At 37.1% G+C, this 26,366-nt stretch overlaps 1 protein-coding gene across 2 annotated transcripts in view; it reads right to left on the reverse strand.

Moving 5' to 3' along the window:
• Positions 1-588: 588 nt before the first annotated feature.
• Positions 589-26,366, reverse strand: part of TSPAN12 (tetraspanin 12) — a 72,511-nt gene continuing 46,733 nt past the window's right edge. Inside the window, exons 6-8 of one of the 2 annotated variants that reach the window (XM_030826490.1) lie at positions 23,174-23,281; positions 19,269-19,412; positions 589-2,166 (exon numbers count right to left, since the gene is read on the reverse strand). In XM_030826490.1, coding sequence (XP_030682350.1) covers positions 1,861-2,166; positions 19,269-19,412; positions 23,174-23,281 — 558 coding nt within the window. In that variant the 3' untranslated portion in view covers positions 589-1,860. The remainder of the gene's footprint in view (positions 2,167-19,268; positions 19,413-23,173; positions 23,282-26,366) is intronic. The other variant, XM_030826491.1, reaches the window with a different exon arrangement.

Below are 26,366 nucleotides of genomic sequence, written 5' to 3' on the forward strand. Positions count from 1 at the left end.
CAAAAAAAGCAGCAGCTAAATTTGAGCATTATACAAATAATTCAAACAAAACTCATAGATAGCTATCTCAGTTATGTGGGTATTTTAGGTGAAATTACAGGGATTTGGGGTATTGAGGAAGTTATTAAAAGGGATGCTTTTGGCTCTGAACAAGGAATGTACTCAGTTTTCATTAAAATCTATGGAAGATTTTAAACATGGCAGTCAATTTCAAGGATTGCATTCCTTGACTCATTTGAAGAGAATTTGAAATTAACTAAGAGACTCATATTCTCTTAAAAATTAATAATAGTTATAAAACTGTGATATGCAAACATTGAAAAGATAAATTAACACAAATGGGCATATTTTTATATTATCTCAAACAAGTATACTATTTAACATTTAGGTAAAAAGCAAAAGTGAAAAATGGGCATCTTTTTGAGTCTTCTCAGTGAAAATACATATTCTTATAGGTCCATTCCGGAGATTGGAAATCAATATTAATACTTTATGCAATCATTCTTTCTCATGTTTTTCTCCCCTTGATAATCTTCTCACGTGGCATAAGTGCTTGTAATGTATTAAAAAGTAGGCAGAGACAAGTCATTACTCTCTAGAAAATATTTATTGACACATTTTAATTTTCTTTCCATATTCTGAGAAATAAACAAAATACACAAAATACAGTAAAATGCACTTTTCCCATTTCAAATAAATATACTATACTCTTGTAAAAAATTTAATAATCTGTGTAATTTGCCACAGTATATTAATCAGTGAAATAAAACAAAGAATCTCTAAATTGTCATATGTTTTAATGATTCTCACAAGCATTTTTCTGGAGAAAAAGCACTATTTTCTGTAGAATTTATATTGACTTGGAGACTATTGTTTCTTGTTTGGGAAGGCAAAGATAAGCGCTTTTTAAAAAGTGTTTAGTGTCAAAAAGAGTCTTCATTTGGGAGAAAAACAGCGTACAAGTCCTTTCTGAATCAACTAAGTTATGTGCAGATTTTCTTGTTAATACTTTCTAAAGCCCAGACTACATTCTGAATAATGATTCCTATGTATCACACTGGTAATTTTCAAAATTAGTGGTTAAGTATTTAAATTAACAGTTATATGTGTAATATAAGCCCAGGACAGAATATTAAAGCTCTATTAACAGGAAAGGCTAAAAATAATGATGCTATACAGGACAAATTTTCCTTTTCATGATGGTTATTCTTAACATTATCAGAACTGAAATCGACTGAATTATACAGATTTAACACAGACTTATATACAAATAGATCCCTGATCAGTTTAAGACAATGTGTTAGCTTGTTCTTTTAAGTGGTAAGAATATTTTAGTAACCAGCAAAAATCACATTTAAGTAGTCACCAATATTGAAAGTTTTCTGATATATAATTTATTTAGCATCAAAAGAATAGATCACTGAGTAATAAAAGTTATTAGTATTTTCTAACTTCCTATGTTAGCATTTAATTAGTACTTTATATACTAGTTGGTGGAAGTAAATCAACCTTTACTATAGCTCCAGTCCCACCATATGTGACTCGTTTGCATGGATGCAGAAATGCTAATCAAACCATGCTGCCTCAAAACATAACTGTGTTCAGTAAAAGTCATACACAGGCTACACAGTGGGTATGACATCTGTCTTCTGCATTTTAAGGGCATCAATTTTTGTCCAGGTGGTGACTTATGACATGAAACTTTTCCCTCCTCATTTTAACACATAGAATAGTATATGCTTAGGTGTTATTTTATGGCAACATTTTTATTTCTACATATTTCTGAAACACATAGTATGTACTCAAAAATTCACAAGTCCAATAAAACAGGTTTGTGGTTTTCTTCTGTGGCATTTCTTTTTATAACTCCTCCATCTCAAAGTGTGTATTAAAGCTGTTTGCCATGGATGTGTGTTCAAAGATTCTTGACAGGCTTGGTTTCAACAGTTCTACTGAGGGACATGACAGGTGCTGAGAGTTGTCATTCTTCAAGGACATCATTTGGTCTGTCCCAGGCTCCCTTCTATCATAATACAGAGCCCAGAGCAGAGTAATCGTGAGAATCATGGCCAGGATTTGTGTCACCCCAATGGAGATTCCCAGAAACCTCAGCACCTGCAGTTGTTTGGTTCCTCTCAAAAAGGAATACATTTTCTTCCCACAACCCTGTAAAAGAAATACACGGTCAGCATTACTTTAGATATGTTACAGAAGGCCAAAAATAGTTAATGAAAGCAAACAATCTGTATCAGTTAATGAAATCAGACTATTTGGATCATAAAGTTTAAGACAGTGGTTCTCCTCAGGGAAAGCTGATGAGAAGAAGGAGAGAGGGTGGTGTGTAGCTTTTGAAAAGCCTGTCCAGCTGATTCCGATGAGCCAACCCCTTCTTTTGTCTTTCTCAAAACCTGAAATTGAGACATAAAACCCAACATCTAAAGCAGGGGTTGACAAACTTGTTTTCTTTTTTTAGAGAGCCAGATAGTAAATATTTTGGGCTCTATGGGCCATATGGTCTCTATGGCAACTACTCATCGCTGCCACTGTCACAAGAAAGCAGCCATAGACGATAAGTGAATGAATGAATGTGGCAGGGTTCCAGTGAAACTTCAAACACATAAAAAGGCATTAGGCCAGATCTGGCACACAATGTTTATGATTTAATAATACTTAACACCCGTTTGGTAAAGTCGCTTCTCTGGCCGCCTTAACCTATTTGATACAAACACAAGAAATTTGCACAAACACAGACATACACATACATTCTGTGGGAAACTAACACAGACATCACAAAGACAACTCACTGAAATTTAAGTATTTTTCAAACAGTTCCACTCAAATATTCTATGAGAACTCATTCACCTTAGGTTTATGTGCCATTTTAATAAGCATCTTTATATGACACAGTGATACAGGAGATAGAAATTATTTAGGCAGATAGTGAGGGTAAAAGAGTCCTCGGCGGAATTTCCCTTTTAACAAAAAGCAGCTCCAAAATCATTAAAAGAACTTCCTGAAAAATCGAGCTGTAGACATAGACAAGCAAGCTGGAAGCTTGCACAGGTGAATGCCAGCAGCTGTGCCAACAGAAAAGGGCTTGCTGGGGACCAGTTATGTTCAACATGGAGGCTCTATCATCCCTTGTCTTTGTGTATACAGTGAAGAAACAGGTAATATGGTGCCAGCCAAGTAGAGGACCATCTGCATAATAAAAGATTAGGGTGGGGGTGGCCAGATTTTCATGCGCTATGCGAATGGTACACCTGGTCCGACCAATCTTTCGTGCCCTGTGTAAGTCAGACTCCGCCTCCTCAAGCTCATCTTTAAAACCCGTTTCATTTTGCTGTGGACCAGAAAACACACTCGGGAACCCTCTCTTTAGGAGAGAGCTCTTCTCTTTCTTGAGCCTATTAAACCTCCACTCTTAACCTCACTCCTTGTGTGTTCACATCCTTGATTTCCTTGGCCTGAGACAACTAACCTTGGGTATTACCCCAGATGAACGATGCCACTTCAACAGTATAGTATAATGGTTAAGATCATGAATGGCTATGTGATTTGGGGCCAGTTACTTAATCTCTGTGTGCTTCAGTTTTCTTGTCTAAAAACGTAGACGATAATAGTGCTTACCTGTCTGAGATGCTGGGAGGATTAAATGCACGGACACATTTTAACACTTAGAATAGTGCCTCATACATGTTAGGAACCCAGTAGGTACAATCTCTTGTCTGATATGTCAGTTCGCAGATTAGAAAGTAGAAAGATCAAATTAAAAATAGATGGAAGATCTATGATTAGCAGATATTAATGGAAAAGTACGAGGCACAACACTTCATGAAAGAGTATGAAAACACCAGCAGCACAGCATTATGTCACCAGTGAGTACTTCTGCATAGCTCTACCCTACAAGAGCAAGGTGGCTGCTACTGTTTTACAGGACAATGAGATAACTGTCCAGAATGATTACTTGCTACTGAGATGTTAGATCATTAGCTTCCTGATGAAGCAGAGAAATATTTTACATAGTTTGAGAAGAGTCACCTCAAAATTTGTTAAGTTAAAAAGGTTTGGCTTCAGACATCTGGAAAATTAATTTGCATAGCAACTTCATTTAACATCATTACCAAATAATGTGGCACTATTTTCTCACATCTATCTTTGAAGAAATTGATATAAAACAGCCTTGGATCATGTTTAGCTGATTCCTTACCAATGTGCTCAGTACTTAGTACAAAAATGGATTTTTAGTGAATAAAGAATTAGCATGAATATATTAATATTTTATTAATAATAATTATAATAGATTTCAGAATTAGAGGTAAACTGGCTGGGCATGGTGGCTCACGCCTGTAATCCCAGCACATTGGGAGGCTAAGGCGGGCAGATCACTTGAGGTTTACAGTTCGAGACCAGTCTGATCATCATGGTGAAACACTGTCTCTACTAAAAATACAAAAATTAGCTGGGCATGGTGAATGCCTGAAATCCACCATGCATGCCTGAAATCCCAGCTACTCGGCAGGCTGAGACATGAGAATTGCTTGAACCCGGGAGGCAGAGGTTGCAGTGCGCTGAGATCGCCCCACCGGACTCCAGCCTGGGCGACAGAGGGAGACCCTGTCTCAAAAAAAAAAAAAAAAAAAAAAAAAAAAAAAAAAAGATTTAGAGGTAAACCATTCAAGGATACAAAATTTCAGTTAGGAGGAATAAGTACAAGAGGTCTACAACATGGTGACTATAGTTAATAACAATGTATTAGTTATTCAAAAAAGTAAACCATTCAATAAATATATATGCTGATGATTCAACTCTGTGAAATGGTGTCAGTCAATTACTTGATTTTTACCCTTTCAATAGTCTCTGGGGCTTAAATTGTATCTATATTGGCTTAAGATCTCCTACCTCTTTAGACTAATTCATTTTAAGCTAAGAAACTGTGCCAGAAAAGTAATGTTTCCTTTTCAAATCTGTGAATAAAACAAGGCAGAGGTTGATAATTAAGTACAGTTTATTATGTTTCATATCTTGGCACTGTTTAAAGTCTATTTCAGTTTATCTTAAACAATCACATTTATTTTTAAAATGGTACTGTAAATTCTATCATCTAGGATGGTTGGGGAATGAGACCTATTAATACTGAACACTATAGAATGGGAGGGGTCCTTGGAAGTCATGAATTCAACTTATTAACTTTTAAAAACATGGCAAAAAAGCACTTGTAGAGTGACATAGCAAAACTGGCATGGGAAGGACCTCCAAAGAATCTCTACTCATGTAATCAATGAAAACAATGGCAAAAAACCTGTTAGCATCAATTTTTCTAGAATTCTGGAAATTAACCAAAGTCTTGCAGCAATCTGAGGAGGGTTTATTCACGAAAAGCCGCCGAATCTCATTAGGAACAGCTATGGAATTTTCATTTGCCCTATTCCCATCCCTGCTCCCCTCAGTAGCCTGGAAAGCCAAGAGCCTGCAATCCTGGTGAGAACTGGCAGCCTAGCCGCCACCAGAGGGCGCAGAATGGGGTTGCAGCTCCTTCAAGGCGCCTTTCCCAGACTGTTACTATATGGCTGGTCTGGCCTGGAAGACACCGCTCAGGAGGATGTCTTTATTTGACCGGAACTTGAAGCTCGACTAGGGAACAGCCTCCGGTCCCTCCGTCCCCAGGAGGTTACCAACGACAGTTAGAGGTAACTATTGATCTCTGAGGCTGCCTGAGGCAGTTGGTAACAGTTGTGCACATGGGGGCTTGACAAAGCTGACATATTCGTGGGGATCTCGAAAATTACACACATGAATAGGGCTGTCCTTAGGTTCAGGGGCTGTGCATAGTCCCAGGAAAGACCTGCAAAGATCCTAAGATCTCTCCTCTGGCTGACCTTGAAGCTCTGTGCACCCTTGGTAAAGGCCGGGAGACTCACTGGTTCTAGGCATCTGAGGAAATCTCTGTCCATTCATCAACTGACCACTAAGCTAACTGAGCAGAAACTTCAATGACCACATGTGACAAAGAATACAGCCTTCACAGAATTAGTTTAGAAAATGTCATCGAACCAACAAATAAACACAGCAAACGTTGGAGAGGTGGAAAAATCTGATTTTCAGAGCTGTCACATCATATTATTTAAAATGTCCTGTTCGCTTAAAGAAAAACAGTTATAAGACATGCAAAGAAACAAGAAAGTATGACTAACAGGGGAATAAAAAAACAATGAATGAAATTGCAGTTCTAATGAGAGGGACTCCCCGCCTCACTAGACAGCCCTGTCCACACCAGAACAACACTAATTTTTAACAAGCACTCCCTTGTTGGAACCTGCCTTCTTTGTAAGGATGCACTGGTTCTAACTCTGCTCTCAACCCTTCCCTTTTCCATAAGGTAGAGAGTCATAGCTGAAGAATCAATTATTCCTTTCTCTTTAATTATTCTCCTCTCCAGGCTAAATAGTCCTAGTTTTCAAGTTTTCCAAATATGTACACTTAATCATTCTGTTGATCCTTTTCTAGACTGTGTTGATTCTGTCAATGTTTCTTTGAAAATGACATTGATTTGTAACTTTAAAAAAAATGCAATGAAATATTAAAACAATCAAGGTTATTGAAAATGACTTTGGATTCCAATGACAAAACAGCTTTTTCGGTTGCCCAGAAATGTAGATGTGCAATTGTATTGACACGTCACATAGTTGGGACTTGGTGTCCTTCCAGATCACCGGTCCCTTTAGATTATCTTCACACTCAGGTAGGCAAGTGTGCTTTATTCCAAGCAAAGGTCCTACCTAGTTAGACTCCTCCATTTATATAGCAAAATAGCAGGTGATCATTTCCTCATTTTGTTTAAAAAGCATACAGGTAACTCCTCAAACAAGGCAGAACTTCAGTCCTTAAATTTGTCATCAGAATTCATTAAACTATATTTTATGCTTCTCTATCAAGAGTCTCTCCAAAAGAGATGTCAACTACAGATTATCTAAAAGAAATGAAATCAGTTGACATCTTAGTACTTTACGTCCATCCTTCAAACCAGGTCACCAAAATGTGCCAACTTGCAATATATTAACTTATGCCCTTGCATATTATTTTCCACCAAGGTGTATTTAATGATATGTATTGGAAAACACCATAAGAAACTGCTCTATAAAATTTGTGAAAAATGATATTGAAGATATTTTTTCTCGATAAAGTAGTAGATATAAAATCCCACTTGATAAAATATTTAGAATTTTGCTCCCTTTGAGGTTAGAATGTTTGCTCTCCTAACATTAGAATTATGGTGATGATTGTACCTCCTTTACACCTGGGCTGTCAGAAAGCTGAGAGGCAAACAGGACACTCAACCACAGTAACTGTCTCTCTTCATGTTAAGCACCTCTGCTTACTCTTTCCTTTAACCTTGACTTTCCAATTCTGTTTATATTTTATTATTAATTTACTGTATTTTTGTTGTATGCTGCCCTATATCCTTTAATAAATTCAATTTTAAAAGATACAGAGTATAATTATCTAAGTAAAAGCACAAATTCCTCTATAGTACATGCAATTAAATATTTCTTTGCTGACTCATTAGGCATGTAGAAACTTGCAGCAGACAGGCATTGATATAATTAGTACATTTGTCCCCACCCAAATCTCATGTTGAAATGTAATCCACAGTGTTGGAAGTAGGGCCTGGTGGGAGGTGTTTAGATCATGGGGGTAGGTTCCTCATGAATGGCCATCCTCTTGGTGATAACGGAGTTCTCCCAAGATCTGTTTCTTTAAAAGTGTGTAGCACCACCCCCCATCTCTTTCTCCTGTTCCTGCTTTGGCCGTGTGATGTGCCTGCTGCCGCTTTGCTTTTTGCCATGCGTCAAAGCTCCTTGAGGCCTTCCCAGGGGCAGATGCCATCATCATTTGCCTTTCCTGTACAGCCTGCAGAACCATAAGCCAATTAAACTTGTTTTCTTATAAATTACCCAGTCTCAAGTATTTATTTCTAGCAATGGAAGAATTGCCTAACACAGGTGTCATGCTGAATATCAGTGAATCATTTTCACAAGTACTTAAAGTTAAGAACCAACTTTCCAAAGAATAGTTCTCTTCTTGAGAGGACAGTCAGTATTTTTCCAGATTTGTCTGTATAAGATGATTGACCTCCTCAGTCACTCTGTAAATTCTTCATTGAAATAGCTCCAGGGTTTTCTGTCTGTTCTGAATCACTCTTATTGAAGTAATTCAACCTGAACATAACCCTGAGCATATTTTGTGCCAGTCAAATAATTATGCATAAGGTTTACATTTTTCAGTGTAAACTTGTCTTGAAAAGTAAGACATTAAGTCCAGATAAAAAACATAGATGTGTTTATATGTATTTATTATACTATTTATAGATATTTAGCTGCACAAACCAACATTTCTGTAGAGTAAAAAGAGGAGACAAATGATAAAATTCAAAACTGCGTTTCATTTCACAAAGAGTATTTTATTCAGAATAGGAAAGAACTGAAGTGTACTTATTTGCTTTTCTCAAAATAAAACACTGAATTAATTTTACTTGAAAATGTTTTCTTCCTAAATAAAGCTAAGTTAGCCCTATGTTAATAACTTCAGATAATTCAAAGGTATGCATAAGACACATTGGCTAACCTACTTTACTTGTTACAGTATTAAAATTCTGGTCAACTATTAGCTGTAAATAATAACACTACCTTTATCAGAGAATAATCACAAATCCCCTACATTTCCTGGAATCTATTTGAAGCCATGTCAGGATGCCTCATTTCACTTGAGGAAATTATACACTTGAAATTATTCTCTGATCTATCTCCAAAATGAGTTTCTAAAATTGGAAGAACACCCATGGCTTTTCAGTACTCAATATTCACAGGCCACATCAAAAAGTCGGGCAGCCTTTTAATGTGCTTACGAAGATAATGTATAAATAAAATCTAGGTGCCAATACATGCCAATATTAATGTTTTTGTAAATAAACATGACTCTTGTTTGAAATAACTATATTGATTAGCAGATACAAATATACAATCTACAACCCTCTTTCTTCTAGAATTGAAGTAAATGATAGCAGTTAATGAGCTCACAAGATTTAAACAGGTTAGACCAAAAGTTCTCCGCTGATAATCTTAAGCTCTGCAGGGAAATAATGCTTCCTTTAAAAAAGCAGCAAGCAATAAAATTCATTACAAGACTTTCTGTTCTTTAGCTCTCTCTTAGGAGAACAGAAAGATAACTAAATCTGTGCATAGAAAGTGCAGTAGAAAAAAGTCATCTTATTATTTCTTAATATACGAAAGGTCCTCATATCTCATTTAACCCTCGCAATATCCCTATTACATAGGTAGCATAACGAAATGTAAAAGACTGCATTTACTGATCATTTTTCATTTTTACCAAAAAAATGTAGTTACAAAGAGGCTAGAGTCAGAAAATCTGGAAGGCTCCATGCTCACTAGTGAGGCCAGTTCCAGCAGCCTGAGGGAGCAGAGTTTATTCACAAACCCCTCCTGCAAATATTTTCTCTCTTGGGGGCCCATTTGGGCACCCTAAATTTGCATCTATAAGAAGTTAGAGGGTGTTAAAACAAGCAAAGTGAGAAACTGGACCAAGTCCCAAAAACTTTGACCTGAAAATCTACCTTCAGCAGCACAAACGCACATAACCAGAAAATATACACTTCACTGTCACTTCAAGCAAAACTAAGGACAATTTAGCTAGTTAAAAATCTAATCATAGATCAATAAATTTTCTACTTACTTCAATAAATACCTTAATAAATTGTTATTATTGTCATCAGCTACCACTGTGGTAAGTGGTATACTAACAGTTTCTCATGTCGTATCTCAATTTATCTTTGTATATTACAATGATGTGGGTACTATTAATATCTTAGTAGAGATAAGGGAATTGGGATGTAGAAGAAAAAAATCTCTACACTCAGTTTGCTCTTTACCGTGTAGTCACCATCTCAAAATTTTAGTATCTCTGCCCTTTAAGTGTTGGCAGGTCACAGAGTTCTGTCCTTGGCTGCATATATTGCATCGTTTCCTTGTGTGGTCTTATTTCCCTCCACACCTTCACTGCCTCATGTACACTAATGACACTTGTGTAAACTTAGTCCATCCACTCACCCACCCACCCAGTCTGTCCTCCACTGGATCCACAGTAATTAATGTCTGTATAAGAACATAGCTTCCGGCCAGCCACAGTGGCTCATGCCTGTAATCCCAGCACTTTGGGAGGCTGAGGCAGGCAGATCACGAGGTCAGGAGATCGAGACCATCCTGGCTAACATGGTGAAACCCCTTCCCTACTAAAAATACCAAAAAAATTAGCCAGGCACGGTGGCAGGCGCCTGTAGTCCCAGCTACTCAGGAGGCTGAGGCAGGAGAATGGCGTGAACCCGGGAGGCGGAGCTTGCAGTGAGCCGAGATCGCGCCACTGTACTCCAGCCTGGGCGATAGAGTGAGACTTCATCTCAAAAAAAAAAGAATATAGCTTCCTAGCCAGACCACATTTCCCAGCCTCCCTTGCAACTAAGCAAAGCCATGTGAGTTCCTGCCAATAAAATCTGAACAGTGTTGATGAGTGTAGGCCTTCACGCATTGGGAGTTCTCTTTCTCATTCTCTTTCTGTCCATGACTGGAACTGGAGAAAAACAGGACCAACTTTGGAAGACAAGATATTTAAAAGGCAAAGTTGTCTCATCATTCTGGCCCCTGGATGAACTTGTGCAGCAGAGCTGCCTGGCGGCATAGACTAGGTCACTGGTCTATGAAAGAGAGATAAACTCCCAGCTTATCCAAGCCACTGTATTTTGAGTTAGCACTTTCCTTAATTAGTACACACAAAATCCATATTGCTAGCTGAGTTCTGTCTCTGAAGTTCATATTACCTCCTGGGTTTCTGCACATGGAATACCTGACAAGAACCTTAAATCCAGTATTTCCAAAATGGAACTACTCAACTCCAACCTCTCCCTTCAGTAAATGGCTTCCTCACTGTCAGAGTCCAAATCAGAGTCAAGAATGCTTGCAACTTCCCTGTCGTTCACTCCCCACAGCCAATTTATAACCCAGTCCTGTTCATTCTACCTCTGACATATCTTTCACATTCATTCTTTCCTCTCCATACTAAATGCCACAACCTGAATTCCAGCCCCTACCATCACATGAGTTATCTGCTACAGTTTCCTACCTTAATTTCCCTGCCTTAAGACCCAATCTTCAGCTTAATTTTCCCACCTCAATTCATTCTCTACAATGCCAATAAGCATGATGTTTAAGCTTAAATCTAAAATTGTTATTTTGTAAGGTACTTTTTCAGGTCAAAATATTATCATGGCTTTCACATCCATAAATTTTAAGGGCAAAATTTGCAAGTCTCTACTAATAGAGTCCAAAAGGAAATATTGTTTGAATAGAGAATAGAGAACAGGAAACTCACAATTGAATGATGTTGAGAAAGAGAGTGAAAGAAAAGAAGAATGCATCTGTATATCTGAAACAAAACCGGCAGAATAGTTCAAGGCCTGATTCGATCAAGCAAAGCCTGAAGATAAAAAGGGATCTTCCCCCCTACCAAGCCCAAACTGATCCCGCAGGGCTTTGAACGATAAAACAGATACCACCGCAAGCCACAGTCAACCAGATCCCATCAGCAGCTACTTGCAGAGGAGATAATGAAGTCAGTAGAGAGACAGGAGGGAGCGTCTTTGACTTTATATAAAAGAACGCTGAGAATGGAAATTCTTGGGGATATTCCATCTAAATAACCACTGAGCCTGCAAACTGCAAACTGCCTACCCTTGACTATCTGAGCAGGAGGCTTTATGGATGTTTATCTGAGAACAAAGTTTCATTATTAAAAAATCAGAATCCTATGACTACATTGTCCTAAACCGTCTTTTTATAGTAATGCCTCAAATTCGTGAATATGTTTCCCTTTTTATTTGGCAACTATTCACAGACTTCAGTATAAAATACCCACGTATTATCAGGACATACAGGACTCTTCAGAATCTAACCCCTGCCCTCTGTATCCCTGTATATGTGGCCCTTCTCACACCTTGTGCTCCAGCTGTGCTCTCCTGCTTCCAGTTCTAACTTTGCCCCACTGTTTCTTGGCTGGGAATGCCCTTTTTCGACCCTGTGCCACCCTCATATTTTCTGCACGTGGCTTACAGCTACTTATTCTTTAAGATTAGAAGCCCAAAGAGTTACTACCACTGCTATGTGTTCCCACTGGCTATCTCAATCATAAAGACAATAGCAATTAAGGATTGCCTGCTCTGTGTCAGGCTCCTTTTTTTTGTGCCCCACTTAAATATTTTCTAATTCCTACCTTTTCTTTTAGCCACTGATGTGGGGAATCTGATCTATACAGACTTGACCAACTTCTACGTTGGTGTAACTAGCCAGTACCTAGCTAGAGGTCTAAGCTATGACTTCTCACTCCCTGCCTCGGCCTTCTCTTTTAATACTTGCCCCTAATTTTTTGTTTCAAGTGTGGCAATTTACTTGGTCTGAAGTAGAATCCTACTACTAACCAGAGAGTTGGGTTGTCTGGGAAAAAAACAGTTGACCTTATATCTAGGTGGAGCTTGCCAGAAGGCCAAGCCCGCTCCCAACCATGGCCTTTTATTCCCACAACACTCTGTCAAGTCTCCACTTATGGCTCAGGAGTGATGAGGAAACATTTATGATAATAGAATTTTGTATATGAAAATTACAAAGCAAAAGTTATTTCTATCAGTCAAAACAAACAGACATACTGTATTGGCTCATCTTTCTAATTGGTCAAAGATGTTAGCAGGAAAGGAGTGTTAACAAAAAGTGTTGAGAACTAAAATATCGCCCAGAAAAAATAATATTGGTTATAAAATATCATTTGCCAAGGACAGCAGATTATACAGGAGACAGGTGAGAGCAATATTTCTAATCAGGATGAGGGCTCAGAGTGTGAATTCATGACTCTCAACTCAAACATCATACAACACTCAACTGAGAGAATAAAACCCTCAAACAGCCCATCCCACATGGTTCACCACCGATACAGTTTCTCTCCATGACCAAACTCTATTCAGGCTCCACTGAGCTCTTTTTCAACTAAACCTTGACGTTTGGACTTTGGTGTTTGTCTCTGCATTGTCCAATTTTAGCAAGAATCTTGGTAAGTTGGTTTAGTGAGATTCCCCATTCTTCATACTTGATCATCCTTGATATCTAACTGGCTTCTTCCTTCTCCAACCATCGTCCAGCTGATGTCTGATCACCCTGGCCTGCCTTCAGTACGAATCTTGTTAGGTAAGGTTTGCTAGAATCCCATCCCTCACCACTGTTTCTTCTTAATGATTTTCCATCCTCTGACCCCCAACCTGTTCCTTGACTATAAATTCCCACTTGGCCATGTTGTATTCTGAATCGAGCCTAATCTGTCTCCCCCACTGCAAGACCACACTGCAGTGGCCTTATTCCTATCCCAATAATCCCCGCTGAAATAAAGTTTTCCTTATTTTTTTTTTTTTTTTTTGAGACAGAGTCTCACTCTGTCGCCCAGGCTGGAGTGCAGTGGCACAATCTAGGCTCACTGCAACCTTCACCGCCTAGGTTCACCTCCCAGGTTTAAGTGATTCTCCTGCCTCAGCCTCCCACATAGCTGGGACTACACGCATGCACCACAGCATCCGGCTAATTTTTGTATTTTTAGTAGAGTTAGGGTTTCATCATGTTGGGCTGCTCTAGAACTCCTGACCACAAGTGATCTACCTGCCTCAGCCTCCCAAAGTGCTGGGAATACAGGCATGAACCACCATAACAGGCTCCTTATCTTGTCCTTAACAAGTGTCATTAAATGATTATTTTTATTTAGCAACATGAGCTACCCTCACTTTTAACCTGGAGGAGCACCTCTACAAGTCTGTTTACCTTCTGTGAGCACTGGTAACCCATACACACTTGTCATCATGAGGTTCTTTTTCCTATAAGCCAAGACTCAGAGAAAAAGGTCACATCCCTTCACAGTCACACCCACTGTTGTTCCCAATTTCCTTTATTTGTGAATGTTTTCTAGCATTGGAAGAAGAAATAAACTTCTAAAGAGGCATAAATGGGTTTGTCAAAGTGGAAATTATTAAGAATATTTAAAACTCAAACCCAACATATGGAACATAGAAAGTCTAAGGGTCTAAAGGAAAACTGTCCCAAAGGCACACAAGTGTGGAGGACATGTCTGTGTCCAGCCCTTACATAAATCTGTGGGAATACTACTTTTCTGAAGAAGCAGCCAATATATCTGAACAGTAGTCTTTCTTCTAACTACTAGACAAAGAAATGTGTCTCTGGAGGTATATTTTAGTTGAAGTTCTGTCCCTATTTGTTTTACATTTTGAGTCAGTCCATTTGAAGCAGGACCTGTTGTGAGCCTGTTTACTTCCATTTATTTTTCTTGAGGTAGCACACGGAGTAAAATGGCATTTCAGACTTTTTGAGGGGCTATTTATGCTAAGTTTCCTATCTGAGACAGTAAGTGCTGCAACTATTCTTTACAACTGTGTTTTCTCATTCTTTTACATATGGAACCCCAAGAAGAGTTGATGAAAGCTATGGCTCTTATTTCCTGGAAAAAATGGTTATAAATATTGAAAACAATTTTTGCAGTATCACTTTTTCCTTGAAGTCCATCCAAGAAGAGCCCCAGTCCATGGGCAAGAGGTTGAGTTCCCTGCTGTCTAAAGACTTATTTTCTAACTGCTGTCTTTTATGCCTTTTATTTATGCTTCTCTTCTCCAGATCAAGACAAGACACTGCACTTCAGTAACTGATATGATGAAAAACTCAGCAGGTGAGAGAAGACAAGAGATACCACAGGCTTGTGCTTTGCCAACTTAAACTCTGAGTCTGATATTTTGCCAAGGCCAAGTCTTACACCTCGCATTTAGAGTGTGGTTACACAGGTGATTCCAAAGAACAGGGGAGTGGGCTGTCAGTAATCACGGGCCCAGACCACCCAACGGTGAGCCTTTATACTTGCAGTTTCCTCGGCCAAAAACACTGTTCCCCAGCATGGCTGCTTCCTTTTCGTCAACTCGTCTCAGTTCACATATTACCTCCTAAGAGGGCCTATTCCTAACAGTCTATCTTAAGTAACTCCCTCACCAACAAAGCTCCAGCACATTACCCTGTTCAGAGTCTTCAAAGTGCTTACCACCACCTGAAATTTACTATTGCTGTTTTTTCTTGTTAAACATATGTATCCATAACTAGAATATAAGTTATATAGGAGAAGAGATTTTTGTCTGCAACACTCTCCACTATATCCCTAGCATTTAGAAGAGCAAATGGAATCCAGTAGGCAATCACAAAATATTCTGAATGAATATTGGTTATTGTATCATCATTTTGAATGAGTGAATGTGACAGATCCAAACTGAGGGTCAGAGATATTTTCATTATAGATTTTCAAACCTATACTTTAATACAAGTTTGTAGCTTATTATGGATATTTGACGAGCTGTGTGCCAAACGTAACAAGGCTCCTGAATATTTCTAAATGTGCAATTGTCACTATATTTCTGCTGTCATTTTTCACAAGTTTCCAAATGCGTCATAAAATATTATTGGGTCAGGGACCATGCAGGCCACCAGATGGTTGAGAATGATTTATTTCTTTGACTTCAGACTACTGAAGAATGATTGCAGGAAGAAAGCCAGTTTTTATCTCTGAGATTACAGAATATGAAAGATAAGAGAGACCTTGTGGTTCATCTAGACTGGATTCATTCTTAATTTAAAAACCCATTCTACGCTACCAATGACATGGTTATCTGACCTTGACTTCAATATTTTTAGTGATGAGACACTCATTATTTTACAAGATAACCTGTCTCACAATTGGACGGATTTTGATGAGCAAGGTCTTCCTTCTATTGATTCAACATTTCCTTCCTGTAACTTCTGGTCCTTGGAGCAACAATGTGTAAGTCTAGTTCCTGTTCTGAATTATGAACTTTGAAATATTTGAAGACATCTCAACTATCTCCCTTCAGCGCTCTCAACTTCTGAATAAACATCCCAAATACCTCCAGCTGTTCCTCACTTATTTCTCCTTTGGAACCCTCATCTTCCTACTGAATGATCTCTGGACACACTGTAATTAGGAAACATATGTTCTCCAGGGCAAAGTGGAATTATGTCTTATTTTTAATTATGGATTTAATTGTACTTATGCCATAAACTACTGAATGATCCTCTTTTGTAAGTCAACTATGCATATAATTGCATACTATATCATTACCAATATCAGCATATGTTATTAGTTGTAAAATGCAAAAGCAGGTTACTCTGATATAATAAGTCCCCATCTTAGCTGGAAGTCTGTGTCTAAAGAACATCTTATGGCTGACAATGCCAGCTTGCTATTAAAATTCTTCAGATAAAAATATGAAAAAATTTCAAAACAATCTGGGCTATCAACTTCCACATGCACAATAGTATGGCTTGTTTCAATTTCAAAATTCATGGAGCAAGTAATTATCGATATCCTGAAAGTAAAGCATCCCTTTATAAAGTAGTATTATTAGTGAAAACAATCTAAGAAAAGTAGTGAAGATGAATTGTACTTTTACAACAATAAAATTATATTAAATGTTTAATGTGGAACAGTCTTCAGCTAAATAAAGTAAAACTGAAGAGAATTAGTCCATATTCAGACTTCATGGGAAGATCCGGTAAGTTGATCTCATGATCAATGGTAGTTATAATCATATCATCAGTATTAATCACTAAAGCAGATACAAATTATACCATAATGTTGTGGCCCAATAATTGTCCATACTGACTTGCTACTGGTAAAAACTAACAAATGGACAATTCACACTAGGAAATTTGGTAGGTTTCAATTTACACATCTATACTTCTAACTATACTGTAGCCATCTGTTCTTTTAATGTCTAATAGTGAGTTATAGTATATTTGAATATCCATAATATGTTTATATGTATGTAATACCACCTCAGAAATATTAGTACTGTTTTCCATTTTATGGAATAAGCAGGAGTTTGCTGCATTTATTAGTTGATGATTCCTACTACAGACACTAGCCAATATTCAGCTTTCACCCAAAACAAAAAAGAACTAGGTTCAGTGCCATAATCACTGAAGAACCTACAGACACTAACCTACAATAACTTTCTGTTCAATAAACTATGTTTTGTATATTCCTTTTCATTCAAAGCCAAATGTTTCTAAACAAAGTATGTATAAAACAATAACATCCAAACATAATGCTTCTCAGCAGTGTGAGCATGACAAAAAGTATTCTGATCATCTTTTAAAATAAAAAGCCTGAATTATTCAATTGTTTGAATAATTCTTGTGATTGGTTGGATTATGTCCTCCAAAAATTGATATGTTAAAGAGCTTAGTACCTCAGAAAGTGATCTTATTGGAACATAGGATTGTTGCAGATGTAACTAAGATGAGGTCCGACTGGAGGAAAGTGGGCCCCTCGTCCAATATGACTGTTGTTCTTATAAAAAGGGAAAATTTGGAGACACACACACAAGGAGAACACCATGTGAAGATGAAACAGATGAGGGTGATGCTCCTAAAAGATGAGGAACTGGGAAAATTGTCAGGACACCACCGGAAGCTAGGGGAGAAGCATGAAATATATTTCTCCTCATGGCCCTCAGAAGGAATCAACACTGCTGACGCCTTAATCTTGGAGTTAGCCTCCAGAACACTGTGACAATAAATTTACATTGTCAGAGCCACTCGGTTTGTGGGACTTTTTTATGACAGCTCTAGGAAATTATAACAATTTTTAAACTCCTAAAAAATACTTGGCACTCTCCTTTGGGGCATGCCTTCAGAGTCCAAAGCACTTTATTTTGGATATCCTTAAATGGTGACATATTCTTGTCCTCTGAGATATGAGTAACAGCCCAGAGTTACTCATATCTAGGACATGAATATAATGGATCACTTGTATAGGTAGTACAGCATTCTTTTAATTAACTACAACGTCCAAATTAATTAATTTACAATATAAATTGACTGCCCATCTCAACAACTGACTTTGGCAGACAGTCTAAAAGATGTTTTGAATGGTAGTATTCCTAGGGATAACAAGTATAACCTCCTAAGATAACCACCCTGAAATATATCAAAATGCAGGTGTTATAAATCCTGAAGTGTTTTGTTTCAAATTTTCATTCTTTATAGCCCTACTATATATACATGAGTTATATTATGAATAGTGTGAGCAGTGCCTTGTGATACCAGGTACTTGACTAAAGATGTATCTGGGGAATGATCCCAACCCCTTAGCCTAAGCAGTTTCCCTTCTATCTGATTCACATTTTGCATTTCCATTCTAGATACATACGGCCTAACAAAACTTTCTGTGATGATGGAAATGTCTTGTATCTGCATTTTCCAAGACAGGGGCCACTAGTCACAAGCGGCAGTTGAGCACTTGAGATGTAGCTAGTGCAACAGAGGAACAGACATTTTAATTTTAATTAATTTTAATTCAAATGGCCACATGTAGCTATTTGGCTACTGTAGAGGACAGTGCAGTCTTAGATTTTAATCTGAAAATAGAATTTTACTGCTAACAAAGTCTGAAAATCATCAGTAAAAATGAATGAATAGGAAAACTTCTGCTAAAGTGGAGTAATTGATTATTCTGATCAATTCTCCCAGAAAACACAAGTATGTAAATTTCCTGGCCACATGAGGATTGACTTCACTGCCACTGAGCATAAAACTTAATCAGTGAACCAAAACTGACATCACTAATCATTAGCCAGCAGGGGGAGCTGGAGAGTAGCACGGTAGCATTTTCTTTGGAGAGGTTCTTTTTTCCCCCTCCTATGTGTTGGTGGTCTATGTGGAGGCTCTTAAAATACGTATTCTGCCCAGGAACTCCAAACCCTGCGTTTCGTGCATATCCAGTGTTAGCTACATACTCTGCCTGTGTCTGTTTCAAAGGATCCCCAAGCGGTAGGAACTTGATTCAAAACAAAACAGTTCAAAATCCAATTAATTACAAAACCTGGTCTTTCCCACATCCCTTTACTAAAATGTGATTAATGTTTAGATTTTTATATATTTTTTAGCTTTCTTCTGCTTCTCCCCATATCAGAGAAAAATTTTAAGGCCTTTTACATTTAGACAGAGAAGGAAAATTTCATTGGCATATTGTTGATTCTTTAAAGTTATTCCTAAGAAAACACTTATCCATAATAAATTAACCATATATGGCCTTACCTCTTGATAAAGGTCACTGAGATCTTCCTGGTGGGCCTGTTTGGAACATCCTGGGAATTCTCTAACACAGCAGGAATCTGGGGGCCAGTCCATCTCTGTCATTTCCAACCAGTCAGTGAAATATACCACTCCACAGCACTTAAACTGCAAAAAAATCACTAATCAGCCTCAGAAACCACAAAAATATTTTCTTAACTTATAGGAGATTAAACATCAGTTTTTTTAAATTTTTGTACCCAGAGCTATATCTGTCATCACCTAATGATATATGTACAGTCTATGTTGATGATAGAAATGTAGTAAAGGAACACCATGGCTAACGATTGCATAATGGAAGAATTCTGAGTAATAATGCCCATAACACATAAAAACAAATCAGGCATGACTGAGACTCACTCCCTAACTGTAAGCTCATCTACAAGTGACTATACATAGCAACAGATTGAACATACACACTAACAAACCCAAGTAGGTGACACCTTATCTTTATCACTAAACCTCTAACCACCAAGGGCCAGTTAATCAAATTTTTCTATTGCCCAACATATTAAAATATTATATTAAAAGTTTCTGCAATCTTTGTAAAAACATGTGTTGACCAAAGCCCACATCACAAAAAGTTAGCAGACATCAATTCCTCAGCTAGTAAAATATCCAAAAACTTTAAGAAATAAACATAGATCTGGCCAACTAATGTTTATTCAACTAAGATTCTTGAAATAAATGTTCATATTCTATTACCATAATCTCAGAAGAAATGGTATGCCTTTAGCTTGAATAAAATTGGATTTAAGAAAAACTATATTGACATATTTTCTTTTTTATCTCATTTCTCCAAAGATTAGCAAAAACTTTCTCTGATCAAGGTTTGGAAACACTGCTTAAGGACCTCTATAGATTAGATTCAGAACAATTAACTATGATGAATAATTTTCTGTCCTTGAGTGGAGAGGGAGGTTGCTCTTTCCCCTCTAGCCAGAAACAAGGACTATGGGAAGTCACTGAGAACTTTGCCAAGAGTGACTGGCTATGCAAATTATGCAGTCCAACAGATCAATCTATGTCCAGGTTTGACATTGCATCATAAAATATCACAATCCCCCACCATTTCAAAATTTAACTAAAATTAATTTTGAAGAATTCTGAACTTCTCATGCAAAAGGAAACAATGAAAATACCACAAAGTATTTTGCGTTGTTACACTGGCCTAAATGTCTGATTTTTAAAAAGAAAAAAAATCATCTTAAGAGTATTATAAATGATGAATTACTGAAAGTTATGGGTAATACTAAAATTTTGAGAAACTTAAAAAATACTTTATATATGTTTTCCCTTTTTAAACTTGCTCTCAAAGTCATGAGTATACTATAAACATCACAAATTTAGTCAATAATTTGACATCACATATTTTACATAAGACATTAAATATCCTTAAATAATATATGTAGTATAAGGACTTCACTTCATAAAAATCATAAACAAGGAAAGGTTAACTTTCCAAGTCCATCTTTTTAAATTCTTGCACTCAAAGAAATCCACTTCTCTCCTTTGCTAATGACATGAGTCCTTTCTGTGCTGGTGACAGAACAGTTCTTGGAACTCTCTAACTCCATCCAGCAAGGAACAGCCTATTTATATGGCTTTGTCAGGAAATAAGATATTCTACATAAATGACTTTCTCAAATATAAGTATATAATGTCCTTTCTCATTATAAGTATATAATGTCCTTTCTCATTATAAGTACACAATGTTCAGTGCTGAACTTACTTTTATTTTAGAAAGCATTTGTATATAATTGTACTTCTTCAACAGAAGATAATGAATTTATTCTGAAACTTTTCCTGAAAACTCCTTTAAGTAAGCCCAACATCATACCAATATATTACTGTGGTCTAGGTCTCCTTGTCATTCTCCTGTCTACTTTAATATCATATTGTGAGATAGTACTACTCTTGCTAATGTGTCAAGCTCTAGAAAATACCATCCATTTGACATATGAATAAACTGAGGCCTTTGACGGTCAAGTAGCTTGCAGGCCAGAGTGCGGCACAGTCTATTCCCAAGCCTATGCTCCAACTACTATGTTAAAATAAATAAATAAACACATTCTGAAAAGTTAGTATTCTAAAACGGATTAAACAAACGTCATTGGGGCGTAAGTGAGAGTCCGCTAAGTTGAAGTATGTGCATGGAATTGCACTGAATGAGAAGCAAAGGAAACTGGCACCTGATAAAGTTGCTTTCTGCAATACAGGTTATTCTAGAATTGGGTTGCCCACCCAAGTTCATATGTTGAAATTCTAAACCCCAGTACCTTAGAATGTGACTGTATTTGGAGATAGAGTTTATAGAGATTGTTGAGTTAAAATAAGGTCATTAGGGTGGGCCCTAATCCAATATGACTGATGTTCTTATTAGAAGAGGGTATTTAAATATATATACATATGGAAGACAATGTGAGGACACAGGGAGAAGATGGCCATCTGCAAGCAGTCATAGCAAACTAATATAAGGGATTTAAAAAAACTCAGGTTCTCAGAGGTCTTCACCATCTCCATTTACATAAAATAGTCTTATGATAATGGAGGAGGAAACTTACCATGTAACAAATCTAAAAATAAGTATGCTATCATTTGCAGTACTTGTACATTGTCCATCTAGGTGGAGCTTCTATCAGAAAAAAACTCACTTTGTTTTTTAACCTGGATTATCACTGTCTACATCACAAATTCCAGAAAATAACGAGCTCTGGGCAGCATCTACTTAGGACAGTAGCTGACATAACTTACTATAAATTTCCTAATGCTTATTTTCTCTTTGTGTTGTTTTTAGCACAAATATACAATAAATAAACAAAGTTAGGAAGCACTTAAATAAACAGGAAATCTGTGTTACAATGATAATTTTTACCATCTCAACAGCTGTACACAGAGAGCCAGATTTGGAGATTGTCCTGGACTTGAACTTTTGCCCATATCCAGGACAAAGTAAGTGAGCAGAGACCTTGCTATCTATCACGTAAGACACTAATTCTCAAATGCTTTGCAGCCTAGCACTAAGATAAATTAAAGGAAACTGAAATACTTCTCCATCCAGGAATGTCACTTCAGTCACAAGGAAAGTGCCTGGAAGAAGAGCTTGGTTTGAAGCAAGATCAATGGTTAACTTCAAGTCACCAAATTTTAAACATCTGAATACAGTCCCCACTTGAGAAGATGGTTGGGTGCAGTGCTACATGGCGGTTAGGTAAGAAATGCTAAACGCACCTATACTTTGTAATGTTATTGTTAATAGCCATAGGCTAAATTAAATCGCATCATTTAATCTTCTCAACAACCTGAAGAGATAGGTACTTTTATTATCACTATTTTACAGGTCAGAAAACCAAGACTTAAGGGAGTTATATAAATTATAGAAGCTCACTTAATAGTAAGCAGCACAGCTATGATTTTAACCAAGGTCTTTCTGAACAGATCATGCCATTAATGATATACTGACTTCAAAGTCCCAAATGAGAACAATCGTTTTTCAAAACTAAAATTATGTTTAAAATATTGAGAGCTCTAAAAGTCATGAAAAAAATCTATCTGTCTGGAACTGGGATATTTATCAAGTTAACTCTCATAAAAAGAAAACTTCACAATAATTTAGCAAAATAGCTTTTCAGAAGTTCTTAAATATATGTGAACCATGTGAAATAAAGGGGAAATGGTATATACGGGAAGAAAATCAGGCCATGAAGTTACTTAAGATATTTTTCAAGAAAGAATTGCACCAGAGGTTACTGAATCATAGGCTTAATTTTTCAGCACAGAGGAAATTACCAAAGCCAAAGCTTTAAACATCTGGTGTGAAGGTGCACCACTTACTTCACTCTCTCTACCTCAGAAATTGCAGCACTTACCTCCCTCTGAAAAAAATTCCAAGCATGAGTAAGCCACCGATATCTAGGTAATCCATAATTTGTCATCCTGGCTTTCAAAGTGACCATATCTGACCATTGTACTGGAACCTGGTGATAAAAAAGCAAAATATCAACAGCTATAACACACACACAGACAGATTGACACACACACACACGTGCAAACACACATATGCACACATACTCAGAATGTCTTATAATTGACAAATACTATTTTAAATTTATATTTGCTTGTGGCCTAAATTTAGCTCAGAGTATTCAATGTAGTTATTGGACAATCTCAATGTGTAGATTTTTGTGATAAACAAAGAGGTATTTTGTACTAAGGAAAAAAATGAGAAATCCCTTTAATGCTCAAGGAAATCACAAACAAGTAATTAACTGTACATCCCACAGACATACTGAAGACTTTCACATAACAAACAACATCTGCAGAGAAATGCCCTTAATTTGATTTCAAAATGCTATGAAGTTGTTGCTGTTTGAAGCAACTGCAGATAATAGTACTAAAACAAAGAAGAAAGAATTAAGAAGGGAAATAATTTGGCTCAAGTCAAGCCTCAGTCTGGGATAATTTTGTCTACACTTTTTCAAAAGTTGTAATTAAGAGGTATATTAGAATTTTAGAAAGAACAGTTCTCCACTTTGATACTGTTGGTGGGAATGTAAACTAGTATAACCACTATGGAAAACAGTGTGGAGATTCCTTAAGGAACTAAAAGTAGGTCTACCATTTGATCCAGCAATCCCATTACTAGTTATCTACCCAGAGGAAAAGAAGTCATTATATGAAAAAGATACTTGCACACTCGTGTTTACAGCAGCACATTTAGCAATTGTAAAAATGTGGAACCAGCCCAAGCCCATCAACCAATGAATGGATAAAGAAAATATATATACTGGCTGGGCACGGTGGCTCACGCTTGTAATCCCAGCACTTTGGGAGGCCGAGATAGGTGGATCATGAGGTCAAGAGATGGAGACCATCCTGGCTAACACAGTGAAATCCCGTCTCTACTAAAAATACAAAAAAAAATTAGCCAGGCGTAGTGGCGGGCGCCTGTAGTCCCAGCTACTTGGGAGGCTGAGGCAGGAGAATGGTGTGAACCCGGGGGGCGGAGGTTGCAGTGAGCCGAGATCACACCACTGCACTCCAGCCTGGGTGACAGAGCGAGACTCGGTCTCAAAAAAAAAAAAAGAAAAGAAAGGAAAAGAAAATATATATACCATGGAATACTATTCAGCCATAAAAAGGAAAAAAATAATGGCATTCACAGCAACCTGGATGGAATTGGAGACCAATATTCTAAGTGAAGTAACTCAGGAATGGAAAACTAAGCATCGTATGTTCTCACTCATATGTGGGAGCTAAGCTATAAGACACAAAGCCATAAGAATAATACAATGGACTTTGGGGACTCGGGAGGAAGGATGGGAGGGGGACGAGGGATAAAAGACTACACATTGGGTACAGTGTACACTGCTCAGGTGATGGATTCATGAAAATCTCAGAAATCACCACTAAGGAACTTATTAGTGTAACCAAATACCACCTGTTCCCCAAAAACCTATTGAAATACAAAAATTAAAAATCATTAAAAAAGAAAGAACAGTTCTTAAAGCATTTCTGTGCTTCTATTCTCCAATCACTTAGCACCATGTCTATTACAGAGTATTTAATCATGACAGAGCTTTAGGTATACAGTACCACAGTCATTGTTGTAATACAATACAATACAATACAACACAACACACTACAATACAACACAACACAACACAACACAACACAACAGTCATTACTGGCCAGAAATCTGGTCAGTATATCAAGCTATGATTTTACTGCAGGGCCATGAGAAATTGAGGCATACAAATGCAACTCTCATTACACACATAGTATTAAAGCAACTCTAGGAACCTGGATGGACGTTCCCATCTGATCTATGAAGTAATATAGACTGGGCTTAGTAAAGCAAGCTTGACATTCAATAAACAACACAAAGATCAAGCACCAAAAAGGAAAAAAGGGAGACGTGAGCAAATAAGGCTCCAACAGAACTAGAGATTAGGATTATTATGAAATCTTATTTTTTAAGATAGTCATAGCAATAGAAGCAGTTTCAAAATTCCTGACCACAGAAAATCTTCATTTTTTTCCTTTGTTAAATTTTTTTTTTGATTACTTGGAAATATACAATAAAACATCCAAACACTTGGGCACACATTTTTTCCCCCAAATAATGGGCTAAATGGGTATACTGTGTGTTCATATGCCTTCAACAAGGTTCAGGGAACTAGTCAAAGTTCAAGCTACTCGCCATAAATTAGTATTATCTCATAACCTTTTGGGCATAAAATAAATGCAAGTGAAATAAATTATCTAGAAATGTATAATCTGAAACTCTATCACTGACAGATTTTATCTAGAGAAGGAATAATGAATAGAAGATGAGCAGTAAAAAAACCACAGAAATAATCAGAAAACGGATTATCTGATGTCAAGTTACTTGATTTAATTAATATATCAATTTTTTAAAATTTTACCTTCTAAAATAAATACAGGTTGTTTCCTTATTGTGACCACAATCAATCTGAGACCAAATGTGGAAGAAAACAGAGACCATTGAGGTTCTGGCACCAATACTGAAGTCTGGTCATAAAGTAACACACAGGTTGATTGGTTCCTTGCATGGAACAGTTAAAAGCACAAAGCCCATTCTATGTAAAGGCTGGGTTCTGCAAAATTTGGCAGATAATAAACTTTAATGGTACTTTTCATTCACACTGCTATTAGTGCAAAAGCAATAAAAAAACCTGACAAACTTTTTTTAAAGAACTGCTTTTACATTTCACTTTTAAACAGCCCTTGCTCCATCCTGGTGATGTAATGGGAAAGATTTACGAAAGCAAAACAGTGATGTGTGCCCTCAACTGGAATGGTAGTGGGCACCTATTTAGTACTGCAGGACTCGGGAGCTATTTGCAGATGGCCTCTTAACAGAATAGAAGAAAGTGTCTAAACACGTATACATTCAGTTCAATTTCCTCATATTTCTTAGAATTACTTTAAAATCAAAACACTTCATTTCAAACATCTTAAGTTAATTCATTTTGAACCTGCTGTATCTTAGAAGATTTACCAAATATGAGTATGGCATATACACTCTAATGCCCATGT

The sequence above is a fragment of the Nomascus leucogenys genome, chromosome 13 (assembly GCF_006542625.1).
Source record: "Nomascus leucogenys isolate Asia chromosome 13, Asia_NLE_v1, whole genome shotgun sequence".
Taxonomy (NCBI): domain Eukaryota; kingdom Metazoa; phylum Chordata; class Mammalia; order Primates; family Hylobatidae; genus Nomascus; species Nomascus leucogenys.